The sequence below is a fragment of the Eschrichtius robustus genome, chromosome 8, assembly GCF_028021215.1.
Source record: "Eschrichtius robustus isolate mEscRob2 chromosome 8, mEscRob2.pri, whole genome shotgun sequence".
NCBI lineage: Eukaryota > Metazoa > Chordata > Mammalia > Artiodactyla > Eschrichtiidae > Eschrichtius > Eschrichtius robustus.
The window spans coordinates 100,762,594-100,781,467 of record NC_090831.1 but is presented as its reverse complement, the minus strand read 5'-3'; the positions used below and the strand labels follow the sequence as shown (position 1 = coordinate 100,781,467).

At 39.9% G+C, this 18,874-nt stretch overlaps 1 protein-coding gene across 2 annotated transcripts in view; it reads right to left on the bottom strand.

Annotated features, from left to right (window-relative positions):
* The window catches only part of CPED1 (cadherin like and PC-esterase domain containing 1), a 296,363-nt gene that overhangs the window by 17,232 nt on the left and 260,257 nt on the right, over nucleotides 1-18,874 (bottom strand). The window contains exons 18-21 of one of the 2 annotated variants that reach the window (XM_068549367.1): nucleotides 6,619-6,839; nucleotides 6,269-6,370; nucleotides 5,757-5,844; nucleotides 1,739-1,885 (exon numbers count right to left, since the gene is read on the bottom strand). In XM_068549367.1, the coding sequence (XP_068405468.1) occupies nucleotides 1,739-1,885; nucleotides 5,757-5,844; nucleotides 6,269-6,370; nucleotides 6,619-6,839 (558 nt within the window). Of the gene's footprint in view, nucleotides 1-1,738; nucleotides 1,886-5,756; nucleotides 5,845-6,268; nucleotides 6,371-6,618; nucleotides 6,840-13,884; nucleotides 13,916-18,874 lie in introns of those variants that run through there. The other variant, XM_068549370.1, reaches the window with a different exon arrangement.

Here is an 18,874-nt window from a genome sequence, read left to right as displayed (position 1 = left end):
TGCAAAAGTGTGGACAAAATCCACCTTAGCAAACCCTTGTCTGATTAGGTGTTGGGAAAAGGAGAATAAGGAAGAGAAAGAATTTCTGTGAAGGACATTTCCCCAATACTTTACGGTTTTCCTCCATCTTGGGCAGTTGCTTCATCCTTGCTTTAAGCCAAGTGAGACAGGACTTCAAGAGACCAACTTTGAGAGGCGGACATGTGCCCTTTGGGGATTGGAAGCATTAGAACTGGTATGAGACACCATGGCTATAGATCAGCTTTAAGGTGGCAGAGAGAGTGAGAGAGCAAGAGTGAGAGTGAGAGCTAGAGAGAGAAAGAGAGAAAAAAGAGACAGGGCTTCACTGGGAGCTCACTCTATTTCTACCAACAGTGGAGCAAGGATGCTTGGGTGTTTCTTGTGGACCAAACGGGGGCAACTAAGTGTAGCGAGCCTGGTGCTATGCTGAATATTTTCCAAGAGGAAGCCTGGAGAAGCAATGTGACCCCCAATAGAGGGATGGACAGTTGGAAGCCAAGGGGGCAAGGAAGGAATGCAGCTGTAAGGGAGACATTGCCTCCGTCAAAGAAGCTATTATCAGAGGGCTCGGTGGGAGTGTCTTCAAGCAAGTCCACAAGAGCACCTTCGAAAGAAAGAATCAGCATGTTATGCCCAGAAAGCACATCGATAGGTTATGCTTATGCCACTCAGGTCCGACTTTTGTTGCCCTTAACATCTCCCTAACCTGACCCAATGAAGAAAGGGATGGGAGAAGAGTAGCAAAGCACAATGGGGAAAAAGGAAAGAAGCCTCCTGCACCCTCTCTCTTACTTTGGGCTTTTGAGACTGAGGCAGGCCTGAGCTGGGGGAAGGAAATAACTTCATGCGGTTGTAACACAGGACTGGGCAGTTTTAGTTCTGAAGTGAGAGTCTTCTTGTGCCTGAAAGTGATTGGAGTCCTATTATTGTCTGAAAGTGGCTTTAAAATTTTGGGACTTACCAAGATTTTATGCAAGTGTAAGGAGGAAATAATCCACAGAGTCTGAAAGTATGGGGCGGGGGGAAGGAAAAAAAAAATTTTCTGCTATCACCTTCTCAGCTAAGACTATTTAATTTCTGGTTACAAATAAAATCATTTCCACCACTAGGAAGGAAAAACTATTCAAAACACAGGCCCTTCAGGAATTCCCTGGTGGTCCAGTGGTTAGACTTTGGCCGGGGCCAGGTTCGATCCCTGGTCTGGGAACTAAGATCCCATAAGCCACGCGGTGCAGCCAAAAAAACAAAAAACAAAAAAAAAACAAACCAAACAAAGGAAAACAGACAAACACCACAGGCCCTCTGGTTAATGCATTGGATAAACCAGTGGAGGAAGCTCATTCATCAATTTAGCCTTGATTTTCAAGCTCCACTAAGACATTTGCCACCTTCTTTGGATACAATTTCTGATGGGAAGGCTCAGAGTCTATTAGAAAAGACAAGTGCTCTCCAGGTTCCCATCTTCCTGCTTGTGTTGACCAGTGATTCTGGTTTTCAGGTGTCTACATAAACAGTAAATTATTCTAACACGCTTCATTTTGTAGAACCTCGAGTTGGGACTGCTACCTGCTTTGGCTGAGTGATGATGAACACATTGTTCAATCTCCTCCGGACATGGTTTCTTTAATGCAAAGTAAGACTGACAATGCAGTTAAAGATATAATGAGAAATTTACAAAAATCAAAATCTACAAAAATCAGAGAGCCAGCATAAATACCTCATGAAAATGACATCCGCACGTCCCCTGCAAAAATTCTTTGTATCGCCCCATTGTTATAGTGAATGTGTCAACCACTTCATAGCCATATATTTTTGCAGCTTCCAGAATAATCAAATTTTCTTTCCATAAATTCTGAACTTCACTCTGTATTGGAAAAGAGAACAATGAGAATTTTGATTAAGAAGACTTTTATGATTTAATAATTTAGGTAAAATCATGTAAATGTCATCTTTTTTAAAGATTGATCTTATTGTAAGATAAAGAATTAATTTCTTTAAGATGTGTTCTAATTTTCATGTTCCCCTTATATAAACACTGATGTAAATATAAAATAGCAATATATCAATATCTATAGTGACACACAGTTTGGAACTTTTTCTTCTATGAAAAGCAGTTAGGTTTATTGCCCACAGAGATCCAGTGAAGTAGCTAAGATTCTCAATTTAAAAACCAAGACTTGAAAATCACAAATTCTAGCTCCATCTATTTGAATTCTTATTCTTTTAGGCATTTGAGTATTAATTAGTATGTTTTGTTTTTAGCTCTGTGCTGGGGGACAGGAATACAAGGATAAATAAACCATGGTACCTGCTCTTAAGACATTGCATTCAAATAGGAGAAACAGATATGTAAATATTTACTAAGTCCTTTATTGGAGGTAAATATACCAGGCTCTGGGCTGGGAGAGAAAAGGGAATAGCTCTGGAGGGGCAGGGGGACAGCTGGACAAGGAGACTTCAAGAGGGGTTCCTGAGCAGAGTGAGGTTTGCTGGTTGGCAAACAGGGTGGGGAAACAGAGAGGGGGAGTGTGCTTCGGGCAGCCCCAGAATTGAGTGAAGGCTCCAGCTGCTGCTTCTCTAAATCATATTCCTCCCTCCCTCCCCAGCTGTGTCTGAGGCAATGATGGAGCTCGGCGGGGGTTCTAGTTCAGGTCCACTGTTGAGAAGAGGTACTCCTCCACCAAGTACTCCGGCTCCAGGATGCCTCATCGGCTTGGCCAAGACCTTCTCAGACTGACCCATAGTCTGAGACTCTTCCTACCTCATCCATCCTTCTTCTACTCCCTTTATATCAGACACATTACAGTCCAACACGGTTCCCAGTACAGAGTAGACATTCACAAAATATTTCGTGCAAGACTGAGTGATATGCATTGGGTGGTGTGGTCTGAAACTGTTCTCGCCTACTCCTGCCCCCTCCTTTTTATTCTTCTCAAACATTCTTTCTAATAAATCCCTTTATTCGGCTAACCCTGTCATGGTGTCTGTCTCTTTGAGAACCCAAACTAACACAGGGAGGGAATTGAACTCCCCTTGTCTTTTCTAAAGAACAAAAAAAAAATTTGTTTTCATTTTCCAGGTAAAACAGCAAATAATTACTTGCATTTATTAATCCACCTGCAAGGTAAAAGAAGCAGTACAAAGACATCTAATTTTCTGTCTTCTCCACTGTGCTTGCATAACTATTTTTATGTGACATTCAAAGAAGAGTGTGCCCCCTGCCCCCCAAATAAATGTAGTGAGTAGAAAAGGCTCATAAAGGAAAAACCTGGAGGAAAAGAGACAGATGGGAATTTGGTCTCTGCCATCCCCTGAAAAATAATGCTCAAGGTGCTCAGTACCATTTGTAGGCCTTTTCGTGGTTGGTGACAGTATCCTCTGAACTTTAATGTGTCCAATTATAAAAGGTAGAAGAAACTTTACAGTAAGTGTTTTACAGAGAAAGTTCAGTTCTCTGGGAAATAGACTCTGAGTCAGAAATTTGCATGCAGGGGGCCACCAGGAAAGTGCCCTGGGGATCAGCTCCTCCAGGGGAGTGAGGGCCTACACGCTGGATAGAGAGAGAAGTTGAGCTGCAACATCGTTGCAACAGAGGCTTTTGCTGATCCCACCGGGAGTTCTAGAGCTGGGGTGGCCCTTCTGAGACGGCCCAAATTAAGGAAAGGGGGCTGAGTCTTGGTTGAGGCTCTGCCCAGAAGGCAATTCCTGCTGGGACTCAGGTCACACTCGCAGCAGCCCGGAGGAATGAACGTCTCAGTCCTGAAGGGACCATCTGGGAGCATCCAAATCCTACAAAAACATCACTCACTCATTCACGCGTGAGAGGTTTTCTGAGAGTCTCCTGTGTGCTGAGCACGGTGCTTTGCATTTGGGGTACCGGAGTGAGGCATGCAGACTTCCCTCCCCCGTGCCTGCTTCCACAGACATTAGTCTAGCAGGGGAGACAGACAACCAAAGCTGGTATCTCTTGAGGGACCCGGATGAGGGCACCAGACAATGTTACAGGAGCTCGTAGCAGGAAAAGACAACTGAGCCCAGGGTGTCAATTAAATCTTCCCAGAGAAAACTGCATTTAATCTAACACTTGAAGGGTGACCAGAAGTTACGCAGGTGAGGGGGTAGTGGGAGAGTGTTCTTTAGGAAGAGGGAACAGTGACCTCAAAGACCTGGAGGTGACTGAGAGCATGGCATGCTTGAGGAGCCGAAACACTCGGTGTGGAGTGTGTGTGTGTGCGTGCACGCGTGTGTGTGTACATGTGTGCATATGCGTGGAAGCAAGGACTAAGTCTACTGAGGAAGGCGGAGGCCACGTCTTGAGTGGTCACGATGAGGATGATGAATGCCAGTGTCTGATGACAAGTTCAGAGTTCTTTTCTGCCTCCAACTTGCTCTTGTCCTTTTCTCTTTTGTTCTATCATTCCCCCTCCTCTTCTTCCCTCCTTTTGTTTTCACCCAGTTTGCAAAGACCGATGAGCACAATGGAAGCCCTGGTGGCAAGCACAATGGTTAACAGTGTCTGGCACAAGGTAAGTGCTGAAGAACTGTTGGCAGAGATGAGTTCATTCTAAATCTAAGTAGGCGTCACAAGTACTCCAGTTCCTGTGAGAAGCCACAGTCAAGGAAGCAAAGCGGAGCTACCAGAGTCCTCAAGAAAGAATTACAAATTTGACCTGCAGCTTTCAAATAACATTAAAGGAGATTCAACTCATAACCCACAGAGACAATTATCAAAAGACCCCTCTTCTAATCCTCGACCATCTCAAACCCTTCAGCTACCCCAGATGCTAAATGTCTCAACTCACTTTAAATGACCTTAACCCTTCCTGACTCCAAGAGGCTGAATTTGGAGGTTTTATTTGGACCACTTTCTACCAATTCTCCTGCTTTTGCATCACAGATCTGGCGGCCAGGCAGGCAAAGTTTCGAGAAAGGAGAGGAGGGTCCTGTAATCCCTGTTGAAGAAAGCTAGGAGTGCTCGTAATTGACACAAAAATAAATCTCACTCGGTTGACACATTAAATGGACAACCTCTTGTCTCCCCAGTTACCAGTGCCCCCCCTGAGCTCCCCTGAGCAATTGCACACAAACCCGGCTGCCTGTGAACTCTTCTCTCTGACAAAAGCAGCTGGTTCTCTTATCTACAGATGTTGTCTTTCCTTTCTTTTCTGAGACTTCTATTTAGTGTTGAGACTAACTATTTACTGTCTTCTGTAAGAACTGGTCAGAGGCCTCTAACTCCTTTCATTTATGAATATCTAACCAGAGGCAAGATGAATGATACTATTTTAAAAATACTACTGATTTTTTAAAGCAATCAGTCAGAGATCATCTTAAAAAGACACCCTTTTCCTAAATACTCATTGATACTGACAATTTCACATGTGTTTCAGCACGAGCCTTTAACGGTGTGTGAAACATTACTGAGGTAAGGAGATACTTAAAGCATGATCCGTCTCATCTACCCCTCAGGTCTTTATCTTTTCAAACTCTGGTACCCCCTTTCTTCTTTTATGAACTCAAAGCATTATTTATGACATATTTATGGGCTGTAGTCCCCTTATTTCCAGGAATAATTATATCTGATTTATAATCATAATCCTTAAGTATATCATCTCCTTCGAATTTTATGAAGGTTGCTTAATATTATGTAGTGCCTTTTGGGTCCTTTTTCAGACACCAGCAAGGATCCTTATAGGAACCTTGAAGTTCACATAGCCTGGTGAAAACGGGCTTACCTGCGTTAAGAAGTGTACTCCATCCACCGGCAGATGAAATCCAATTCCCAAAGTTTTGATGATCACAAGGATATTGAGTAAATTTTCCCTGTGAAATAATCAGAACTCAAGCCATGATCTTTGATTACATTTCTAGATGTCCGTGTTTACATAAGCAAGCAGAGTGGAATTCCTTTAGAATGTGATAATTGGCATATAGGACTAAATTCTCATTTTATAGATTTAATATACATTAGTGTTTTGTTTTTTTTTTTGTGGATAGAGTTTTATGTGTCAGTGGGCATGTTTTGATCTGTAGTAAACGTAAACTTGGATGCCGAAGAGCCATCTTGTGATTGGAATATAAAAGTATTTTGAAACATTTTAAACTAGACTTTAAGTACTGGATTCTAAATTACAACTTGCCCTTTATATAAAATCTTGATAAAATTCTGTCACATCGAGTAACTTTTTTTTTTTTTTTTTTTTTTTTACTTAGAACACTAATGGCAATTATTATTGCATAAATGTACCTCTTTAAAACCTTATGAATAATTTGCAGGTGATTGGAATTAAGCCACTGAACACCACCAACGACTAATACAGTCTGGCTGGTATTCTCCAGGGGATGTGATCTGAAAGAAAAACAACACATGTTGCCTTGAAACAGATGGTAAACATTTTAACAGCATTGCCTCACATTTCATTGAACCATATCTGGCATCCCGATCACAGGACCTCCCTGTCATTTCTAACTCGTTTTCAGCCATATCACTTGGTATTTAAACTTTTCAGTGCATTTGATATACAGCAAACAATTATGACAGCTAGTAAAACATCAATCCATTGTGGTATTGCTTCATTCAAAATAGTTCCACTGTACCTTTGCAAGAGATGTTCAAGGGCTTTTTCAAATGTTGGTCTCAACGAAGGGCTTATCCAGAACTGTGGATAGTAGGAATAACTGATCAAGGTCTTCCCACCATTGACGTTGTGATAGAATTTAGTGCCATGCACCTTCTGCCATTCTTGAAAGGTTTCATTCAATCTTTCGATCAGATAGTACATTATCCCTCTGTTGGTCGAATCTCCAATGAAAAGAATCTATAAGTTAAAAAGTTTTGCTTTCAAATCTGATGCTTATACGATATAGAAGACAATATAAAATAAATAATTTGATGAAAACAAAGTGACAAATCTAATTGAAGGACAGCCCTTTAAATGGTTAGAAATGACATTAATCATATTCTCCCCCTAACCTGTTCATTTTCCTTTTCCATATTCCTAGTAATGACATCATCTACCGACCTACTAACTCACGTTTAAAGCTTTTTGCTTTCTTTATGCTGTCTTTAATTTCTCTACCTCTCTTATGCTCTTAACTTTCTCATCGCATCAGCTTAACAAGTTTCATTGATTCAAATAGGCATGAAGTATTCTAGTGCTGTAAGAATACTTAGAGATTTTCCAATCTCTTTATTTCATAGATGAGAAATCTGGGAATCCACAGAGGTTAGCTAGCTCGATAGAGGTCAAGCTACTACTTGAGAAAAGAGCCACAGGACTAGAATTTAATTTTCTGAAAAGCAGTCTGTGTTCCAGGGTGCAAATCCCAGTGCCATTTGCCCTGGAAGCCTCTCACGGCATCACCTCCTTCCCATTCCCACCAGCAGAGGCCTGCTTCAGGCTCCGACTGACTCAAAGGTGTGCTATTGTTAACACTTGCTTAATGGGTCTTCTTGCACAATGGCTGCCCTCTAATCCATTCTCCACACAGTAATACTGGGATAAACTTCCAAATGTCTCATCTCACTTTCACACTCAAAAACCTTATCGGCTCGCCACGTACTACAGAGTCAAATCTTAACTCCTGAGGTTCAGTTAACATTTGCTGAATTTTTATTGCATATCGGCTTTTGCTAAATGGAGATTTCTCATGGGGTACTCACTTTTAATCTTTATAATCGTGAGGTGTGAATCATTCTCTGTTTCACAGATGAGGGATTTGAGGCTCAGGGAGACTGAGGTTATAAATCTAGTAAATGGGGAACACAGGACTCAAATCCAAGTCCTTTATCTCCAAGTGCAGGGTCGATGGCCCCATCCTCTCAACACTTCTCCTAAAGTAAGCAGGTCAGATTCCTACTTTTTCACTGAACATGATTTGCACTCAACAACATCTGTTTTTCCTTGTGCTAATCCGTCTGCCTAGAAAGCCCCTCTCTCTGCAACCCCACCTGTGTAAATGCTACAAATCTCCAGACTCGCCATAAATGGCTCTCTCAGCTGGTCTTGTCCAATGCCCCAGCGAAAGCGACCTTCTCTGTCCTCCGTGATTTCATTATAATTTTTATTTCCATTACTGATTTTATCAAAGACTACATGAAATTATGGCTATTTGTCTCTGTATCTTTTTTCTCATATCATATCAAGAAGTATTTGAGGGCTTCCCTGGTGGCGCAGTGGTTGGGAATCTGCCTGCCAATGCAGGAGACACGGGTTCGAGCCCTGGTCTGGGAAGATCCCACATGCCGCGGAGCAACTAGGCCCGTGAGCCACAATTACTGAGCCTGCGCGTCTGGAGCCTGTGCTCCACAACAAGAGAGGCCGCGATAGTGAGAGGCCCCCGCTTGCCGCAACTAGAGAAAGCCCTCGCACAGAAAGGAAGACGCAACACAGCCAAAAATAAATAAATAAATAAATTAAAAAAAAAAAAAAAAGAAGTATTTGAGGTCAGAGTCAAGGTTAATTTCTAAACTCTAATTTCCCCCATAGTTCTATGCATGCATTTTAAAAATATTTACTGAACTGAACGTCAAAGGGACTTTTGTTAGAGACAATTCCTTTCAATGTCTTTGGAGAAGGTTTAATTTGTACTTCAGTTTTTTTCTCTTTCTGTTGAGATTTCCCTTTGCATTAGTCATGTACATATTCACTTCTGATTTTAAGAGCAGTCGCTGCATCACTTCTCAGGCACTAGTGCATTCGTCCACCCATAGTGAATTTAGTGAGACTCTGCAAATGTTTATTTTTTCCACAGTAAGTGTATTCACGTAGCTGTGTGAAGAAACCCAGAAGGCATTCTCCTTCAGAATTTGCTTCCCATCAAACACTGTTACCATAAGCATCGCCAAACTCAACTGAATGACGTAAGATGTCAAGGCCCCAGTCACTGAGTCTCTCGGTCAAGTTCCATTTGGGGCAATAAAATCCCAGTATGAGAAAAATACTTTGTGAAATCACTTGAAATTCTTCCTACTGGATTTGACCTATAATTTCTGTTTGTTTTTCTGGCTCAGATTTCTGATGTTTTAAAAGGGAAACTTTGAATAATCAGGAAAGCTCTTCATTTCAGAGACTAGTAATTATCCAACTCCATTTGTAATAGTTTGCTAGGGCTGCCATAACAAAGTACCACAGACTGGGTAGCTTAAACAACAGAAATTTATTTTCTCATGATTCTTGGCTAGAAGTCCAAGATCAACGTATTTGCATGGTTGGTTTCTTCTGAGGGCACCTCTGCTTGACTTGTAGATGGCCATCTTTTCTGTGTCTACATATGGTCTTTCTTCTGTGTATGTCTGTGTCTTAATCTCCTCTACTTATAAGGATACCTGTCATATTGGATTAGGGCCCACCCTAATGGCCTTGTTTTAACTTAATCATCTCTTTAAAGGTTCTATCTCCAAAACAGCTTGAATAATTCTGAGGTTATTAGGACTGGGAATTAGGATTTCAACATATGAATTTGGTTGGGTAGAAACACAATTCAGCTTTTAATACCAGTAAAGGACCTTGGAAATCCAGTTGTTAAGCTAAATTTCCACTGCAGATTTTTCTTATGGGGTCTTTTCATCTCAGTATCAAGACGCAATCCCTCCTAGTGTCTCTCTGGGCAGCCAGTAAGATCACTGGGTGTCTGTATTGTGGGCTACAGAGAGAACTACAGAGGTTGAAGAAAATCCAACGAACTGCATGTGACTGAGAGAAAAAAAATGTCTAGATTTCCATTTTTTTCTGTGGGGTTGTATGAAGATGCAGCCCACCAGTGCATGACAGGGGCAAAGAAGTTGTGTTTCAGAATTCTTAGGTACTGTTATTTATTAACCAGATGGTCTTAGACAAATTATGTGACCTCTTCATGGGTTCATTTCCTTATGTGTATATTGGGGAAAATAATAGCACCACTGTAAAGGACTTTAATGAGCTTTTAAATACTGATCTTATTCCTGGCACACAGCACACAACAAATGGGAGCCAGCATTAAAGCACAGGAAAGCAAGAAGTGCTTTGGAATGCTTCTAGTGTGTCCTGCAGTGCAGTGCTAGGCACTTTAAAGTTTGTTAGCTATTTCAGAGAAAATGTTAGTAAAGATAGGAAGCGTCTAAATCACAGCAGCCTCTCTCCTGTCCTATCCACCCTGCTACAGACTCTCGGCAGGGCTAGCAGGGTTTCTGGTGAAACTGAGACTCTGAATCAAGAGCCGGAAGAGACATCGCCACCCTGAGCAAACCAAGGATCTCTGAAAGGTTCCTCACGTCTGTCTCCACTGCTGATCAGTGACTAACAAGAGCTACAGGGATGGGAGAAGGAAGCATCGCCACCACCATCTGCAAAACAAGTTCTTCTAAACGGCAAATATCTAGATAGCATTTTTCAAGTCTAGTAGACACAGGTCCGGGAAGACTATGTCCTAGAGAATTATTTTAGCCCAGTGCCTTTCTATTCATGAAAGGCAGAAGTGATAAATTATAACTAAAGTGAAAATGCACTTGTGAATTTTAAATTGCTGGTTCTGTAGGTGAAGCAGTTTTTGGAAGAGGTTAATTGGTATTCCTAACTAAAAGATTTCTAACTTCAAGATATCAGCTTTTTTAAGTGCACACAATTAAAAAATAATACCCAGAATAAAAGTGGTTCTCTTCAGCCACATGATTCATATTCAGTCTTTATATCTTTTAGATCATTTGACTGGGTGAATTTTTAAAAGGAAATTTGCAGATTATTCATTTTCAAGGTCAACTTCTACTTTAAAAGGTCTAAATTACCATAACAAATATTTATAACTAGCCACACATTTTGTAAATAATTCTACTTTCCTGTGAAGGTTATTGCCCTATACTAGCATGCACAGGTGTTGGTTGGCAGATGCAATCAGAGAATAAAAAAACCAAGTAACCAGTAAGCAATTATAAAAATAATCAATGTTAGCAATAAAACATTAAAATAACTATTTCTTCCCCTAACAAAGATTTTTAAATGTCCAATGATATCATTAGTTCAGGGAAATGAACCCTCTCATATAATACTATGTAAGAACCACAAGGGAGAGATTTTTTCTTTCTTTCTTTTTTTTTTTAAACTGTTGAATTCCAAGTGTCCAGAATACTGCCTGGTGTAAAAGTCAGTCCTCATTTGTTAAATGGATGATTGGAAACTTTGATGTTGTGTATATAAATCAGCAGTTTTCTACTTCTAGGAAATTTCATGGATGCCCATGAAAATACATTTAAAAGCAAAATAAACTGGAAGCAACATAAATGTCTATCAGATTGATTATATTAAGGTATAAGCGTACACTTGAATTCTTTTAATCTTTTAACAATGATATTGTAATACAGATATATTGTGATGGGAACATTTTAGTTAACGTTTATAAAAAGATGATTACAATCAGAATATAAATAATTGTTGCATTTTTGTAAAAGTAAAGCATATGGATGCATAGAAAAAGCCCTGATTTTTAAAAAAAATTCATTATTTAATTTATTTATTTTTGGCTGCGTTGGGGTCTTCGTTGCTGCGAGCGGGCTTTCTCTAGTTGCAGCGAGTAGGGGCTACTCTTCATTGTGTTGCGCGGGCTTCTCATTGCAGTGGCTTCTCTTGTTGAGGAGCATGTGCTCTAAGCGCGTGGGTTTCAGTAGCTGTGGCATGTGGGCTCAGTAGTAGTGCCTCGCGAGCTCTAGAGCGCAGGCTCAGTAGCTGTGGCACACGGGCTTAGTTGCTCCGCGGCATGTGGGATCTTCCCGGACCAGGGCTCGAGCCCGTGTTCCCTGCATTGGCAGTCAGATTCTTAACCACTGCGCCACCAGGGAAGCCTGACCCAGGTTATTTTGAAGTGAAGATATTATGACAGTTTATTCTTTTCGCTCATTTGTATTTTCTAAATGAACAGATATTGGCTTTTTAGATTAATTTAAAAAACAAAAGCAGCAACAGTGGCAACAATAACAGTAAATCTGTTTGTTTAAAAGCATTTTGAAAATTCGCATAAGAACAATCAGCTTAAATAAACTTTATTTCTACTTTTTTTTAATTTTGAAATTACACTTTTTTTTTTTTTTATTGGACTATAATTGCTTTACAATGTTGTGTTAGTTTCTGCTGTACAATGAAGTGAACCAGCTATATGTATATGTATATCCCCTCCCTCTTGGACCTCCCTCCCACCACCCTCCCATCCCACCCATCTAGGTCGTCACAGAGCACCGAGCTGATCTCCCTGTGCTATGCGGCTGCTTCCCATTAGCTATCTATTTTACGCATGGTGGTGTACATATGTCAATCCTCATCTCCCACTTCGTCCCACCCCCCCAACCACCCCCAACCCTGTGTCCACAGGTCCGTTCTCTACATCTATGTCTCTATTCCTGCCCTGCAAATAGGTTCATCTGCACCATTTTTCTAGATTCCACATATATGTGTTAATATACAATATTTGTTTTTCTCTTTCTGGCTTACTTCACTCTGTATGACAATCTCTAGGTCCATCCACATCTCTACAAATGACCCAATTTCGTTTCTCTTTACGGCTGAGTAATATTCCATTGTATATATGTACCACATCTTCTTTATCCATTCATCTGTCGTTGGACATTTAGGCTGTTTCCATTTCCTGGCTATTGTAAATAGTGTTGCAGTGAACATTGGGGTACATGTGTCCTTTTGAATTATGGTTTTCTCAGGGTATATGCCCAGTAGTGGGATTGCTGGGTCATATGGTAGCTCTATTTTTAGTTTTTAAAGGAACCTCCATACTGTTCTCCATAGTGGCTGTATCAATTTACATTCCCACCAACAGTGCAAAAGGGTTCCCTTTTATTTACACTCTCTCCAGCATTTATTGTTTGTAGATTTTTTGATGATGGCCATTCTGACTGGTGTGAGGTGATACCTCATTGTAGTTTTGACTTGCATTTCTCTAATAATTAGTGACAGTGAGCATCTTTTCATGTGCCTCTTGGCTATCTGTATGTTTTCTTTGGTGAAATGTCTATTTAGATCTTCCACCCATTTTTCAATTGGGTTGTTTGTTTTTTTGATATTGAGTTCCATTAGTTGTTTGTATATTTTGGAGATTAATCCTTTGTCAGTTGCTTTACTTGCAGATATTTTCTCCCATTCTGAGGGTTGTCTTTTCGTCTTGTTTATGGTTTCCTTCCCGGTGCAAAAGCTTTTAAGTTTAATTAGGTCTTATTTGCTCATTTTTGTTTTTATTTTCATTACCCTAGGAGGTGGGTCAAAAAAGATCTTGCTGTGGTTTATGTCAAAGCGTGTTTTTCCTGTTTTCCTCTAAGAGCTTTATAGTGTCCTGTCTTACATTTAGGTCTTTAATGCATTTTGAGTTTATTTTTGTGTATGGTGTTAGGAAGTGATCTAATTTCATTCTTTTACATGTAGCTGTCCAGTTTTCCCGGCACCACTTATTTAAGAGGCTGTCTTTTCTCCATTGTTTGTCCTTGCCTCCTTTGTTATAAATTAGGTGACCATGTGTGCATGGGTTTATCTCTGGGCTTTCTATCCTGTACCATTGATCTATATTTCTGGTTTTGTGCCAGTACAATACTGTCTTGATTACTGTAGAACAATGGCCTAAGAGAATCAAGATTAAACATTGGTTCAATAAACCTATCACAGGAATAACACTAATCGTATTTTGAATTCCAGGAGCAGCTTTATTCTAAAGATTGAATGGCTTTTTCCTATGTAGCAGCTCTCTTCTGGTCCTGTGGTATGAAGGGAGGCTGCCTCCATCCAGGTGGGCTCTGGAGAGGAGCAGAAACATCTGTGTCTCGATGTGTCATCAGAGGCTGGATCTCAGCTCATCAGCGGGAGACAAAGATGTCTTTAGAAGAGTTCTGCATCTGTTCTATTCCCAAAACTTGGCATGCGAGGTGTCACTGAAAAGTATATAGGGTATGGTTTTTTTCTACTATTTTTCACACCATCATGGACCATAGGACCTAGAAGCACATCCTGTTCTTAGGCTCTATTAAAGCTTGGGCTTACTTTAAAATAGTCTTCTTAAAAACCATAAAATTGTCTTTGTTTTCATTTCTAATTTCTCAACATTATATAGTCCCTGTATTAGGTGACACAGGCTAAGTGCTATTAACAAACAGAGCCCCAAAATGTATAATGGCCTAAACACAATTGATGTTTACTTCTCCTTCAGGAAAACAGTCCAGGTGGTTCCAGGCAGGGGTATGGGGGTGGGTTGGGGCAGGAGGTCATTCAGGGTCCCAGGATGGTTAGACCGTGCCTTCCTCAAATACGGATTCCAAGACCTCACTGGGCATTGATATCCAGCTGGGGGAAGGAGTAAAGAGCTGCCAGGTTTCCTATGGGCCCACCCTGGGGGCTGGGCACATCACTGCTGCTCACATCCCATTGGTTGGAACTCAGTCATATGGTCATGCACCTGATTTCAAGGGAGACTGAGAAATGTAGTCAAGCTTTGTGCCAGAAAGAAGAAGAAATGACTTTGATGAACACTTCCCTAGTCTTTACGACATTCTCCTACATGCTAAGTCTTTCTGGGGAAAAAAAATCACCTAAATTCAGATTTTCCACCTGTGAATTAGTAAAAGTGTGAAGCATAAGAAAGCCTAAATTTATAATCTACATAATGCATAAGAGCACTTCTGTTCTTAGAGATATTGATTCCTTGGGACAAATAAGAGCAAGAAATATCATTTATTAGTGAAAATACAACAAAAACTTTGGGAATTTTTGATTGAAATATACGATAAAACAATTTTCATCCCACTTTATTTCATCATGAATAAAGGGAACTAATGATGATGATACTTAACATGTAAATATTTTACTCTATTACCTCCTGTCTCCAAAGTCACCAAAAGTAACAAGGACATAGTTAGCAAAGCAAGTTATAAAGAAATGAAGAGAAGCAATGGGGGCTGTCTGTGTTGAGTCAATATAAAGTTAGTTTGTTAGCTTCTCAGATTCTTCTGATCTGTTGAAGCTAGGAAAGAACTGGGTATATGTAGAATCAATAGACAGGGAAAAAAAAAAAAAAACCCTTGATTTAAAATAATTTTCCAGTATGGAGGTTCCTTAAAAAACTAAAAATAGAACTACCATACGACCCAGCAATCCCACTACTGGGCATATACCCTGAGAAAACCATAATTCAAAAAGAGTCATGTACCAAAATGTTCATTGCAGCTCTATTTACAATAGCCAGGACATGGAAGGAACCTAAGTGTCCATCATTAGATGAATGGATAAAAAAGACGTGGCACATATATACAATGGAATATTACTCAGCCATAAAAAGAAACAAAATTGAGTTATTTGTAGTGAGGTGGATGGAGTTAGAGTCTGTCATACAGAGTGAAGTAAGTCAGAAAGAGAAAAACAAATACTGTATGCTAACACATATATACGGAATCTAAGGAAAAAAAAAAAAAGGTCATGAAGAACCTAGTGGTAAGACAGGAATAAAGACACAGACCTACTAGAGAATGGACTTGAGGATATGGGGAGGGGGAAGGATAAGCTGTGACAAAGTGAGAGAGTGGCATGGACATATATACACTACCAAACGTAAAATAGATAGCTAGTGGGAAGCAGCTGCATAGCACAGGGAGATCAGCTCGGTGCTTTGTGACCACCTAGAGGGGTGGGAGAGGGAGGGTGGGAGGGAGGGAGATGCAAGAGGGAAGAGATATGGGAACATATGTATATGTATAACTGATTCACTTTGTTATAAAGCAGAAACTAACACACCATTGTAAAGCAATTATACTCCAATAAAGATGTTAAAAAATAAAAAAATAAAAAAATAATTTTCTATCTTCCTTTCTTTCCTCTTGCATAGGTTCTATCTTCAATATTCACAGAGATGGGGATATTTCTTCAGAACAACAAAGTGCATGGAGATGCCAACACAGGTCTCAGCCAGCTAATAGGAACCCACTGGAAGCTTCCAAGAGGGGAAGTTACACAGGGGCTTCTTGTCCATTAATCTAGGCAATGCCTGCTAACTGGAGAGCTCTCATCTTGGTAAATAAAGGAAATGAAAGTGAGGTGAGGAGGAGTCCTATTCATTACATCTAGTCCAGGGCCAAGCATAGCCCATACGTTTAGAAAGCTCCACAGTGATTCCGATGAGCCCCATGATTGAGCACCACTGCCCTCATAAAATAACTTCCCATTCTAAGTGAGGTATAGGGTGATTCAGCTAATATGAAGCTGAGACTGATCAGATGGCTAATGATATTTAGGGCATGATGAAAATCTAGCTCATCAAAGCGTCTCTCTGTGAAATGTAATACGATTGCAACGAATGTTTTTTCAATGATGCATTTGATTAAACTGGCTATAGAGGACCAAACAAATTGCTCTTTGGAGTCAAGAACAGATGAAAACTGACATGTCGGCAAGTCACGCTAAAACACATGAAATTTGGCAGAAAAGAAAAACAAACAACTGAACAATATCACCTAGACATAGATCTTCTAACTGCTTGGAACAAAAGTATGTATCTATTTTGCCCTTCTCTCTGGATTGTGGGCATTATGTGTAAGCCATCCTTTCCTGGTGAGAGTCAGGTACACTCCTTTTCTTCTGTTCACCCTTTTTTATTGAAACTGACAAGCAACAATGAATTGTGTAACCATAATGGAATTCACGTATTACTCAGAACATATTATTATAAATTGGGCGTACTTCAAATATGTAAACACCTTCAAGTCCAAGACAGTACTTAACTTGCAAACATAGCTTAAAAATGCAAGTTACATTTCCTGTTTTAACAGCTGAGTTTAAATACTTTCAGTAAATATTGCCTTTTTATATTTTCCTTTCTTAATTGCACTCTTCTCTCAGATATTTTATTACTGAGTAATAAAATACTGAGTTTGTCAGTTGAACTATGTTTCTGACAAACAAAATAAAAGCTCGCTTCATTCAGTTTTGGTCAGCCTCCTAAGTTCTTTCAGTTGTAAATTTCATTACCCTACTTCTAAACTATTTCCTATGTATTTTGCACTGTGATTACAAAGTTATGCTCTGATAAATTTTTACAAATGTTCCAACCAAAGTTTATTAAGTAAGAGGTGTGTATCTATTTAGAGACATTTGTCAAGAATATAACTGAACACATAGTTTGCTCTTTTTCAATGAATTTTACTTTGATTCAACACAAAACCTATACATATCTACAACAGCTTACAAATGAAATAACTCATATTTGGATAGATTTAGAGTAAAAGGGGTCTCGTATTTACCTGCCCTCCAGACACTAACAAGTATGCCATAGAAAGTGATACAAATGCTCTGAGGAGAAACCCTGTGCCATCTTTCTGCAGAGATCAGCCTCCTGTTCACTGAAGTAAAGGCAAATGACTGAGGTATAAAAAGTTCGGTCCTGCTTACACACCATTGAGTGCAGTGACATTCCTGGTCAAAGTTACAGGAAACTTGAACGCCTTTTTAAATCCCAACTGATCTGTGTTTTGTTTCTTCCCCACCGGTGGGCCTCCGTTTCCAAGTATAGCCTTCCATTCATCACTGGAAAGCAGTGGTAAAAAGATGTAAAAGGTCATAATAACAACATAAGGAAATTCAAGTGAGAGAAATGACTACTTGGAGATTCTAAAGAAAGCAGAATGCTGTTTGAAGGCCTAACTTTCCAATACTTCTCACGGGCCCAGTCAAATTCTGTTGCCATTTAATCTGATTCTTTTGAGAAAGATAGCTCAGTTTAATGTATTTCCTTAAAGGTTGCCTTGATTAGGATTTAAAATAAACTTCTGTTTTTTTTGTAGCACAACATATTTGCACTACTGTACACAGTAACAGTGACATTTTTGGCTTCTCACGGTAAAAAATCTGAGTTTTCCATATTAATTGAAAGTTTTCAGATGAGTAAGGGTACTATACCATTAGAAACTGCATGTCTAGGTATGTCCCCACTTTTACACAATCCAAGAGGCATAAACTGGAGCACACGGAAAACGAGTAACTCAGAATTACCTCCAGTGCACTCCTCGCCTGCTTGGTTCCTGCCCATTGTCTGTTCCCTCCATTCTCTGTTCCCTCCAGTAAGAGAAAATTCAAAGAAGGCACTAAGCTTGAATAATACAACTCTCACCATAGGTTCTTTTGAGAAAAAATGAAGATCTTTATTTTTTTCTCGTTCAATTAAACTATTTCAAAGTCATGTGATTGGTAGATTGCCTATGACTACCAACACCACTCTGCTCAGGCACTTTCTCTTTTGGCAACTTTTCCAGACCTTCCCAGTCCAGGTCAGGTGTCAGCCTCTGGGCTTCTCCCAACCTTTGCAACGATCACGCTATACTGTAATGATCACTTCTCTCATTTGTCTTCTTCCACTAGAAATCTGGCACCTTGGAGGATCGTGGTGTGCACATGTAGAACAGATTCTTAGCTCAACAAAACTAGATGAATGAGTAACAAGGTGACATCCCAAAAGTTGAAAAAGTGTTCTGGGCTTAATTGTGTTAAGTGGTCAGCTGGATTCCACTCTGTGAGAACATGTTAGGGATAACTGAGATTGCAAGGTTTCTGATGTGGGGCAGCAGAGTTACTCTGATACCTTCAATGAATAAAAGAGTCACTTCATTCCTGAGTGCCAGTCTGAAGCTGCTGTCCTTTTGCATTTGCGAAGTGAATTTCTGGATGATATCACCCAAATAATATGCCTCTTTTCTTGAATGTTTGACATGGCAAAATGAGTCCCCTACCTGCACCTCACCCCCCAAAAGAGTCAGGTGTTTATAAAACAAAATATTTGTGTTACTTTTTTCTCTATTTTTGTAACTGATATGCTTTAACATGTACTTGTCTTTGAAATAGAATGGTGATTA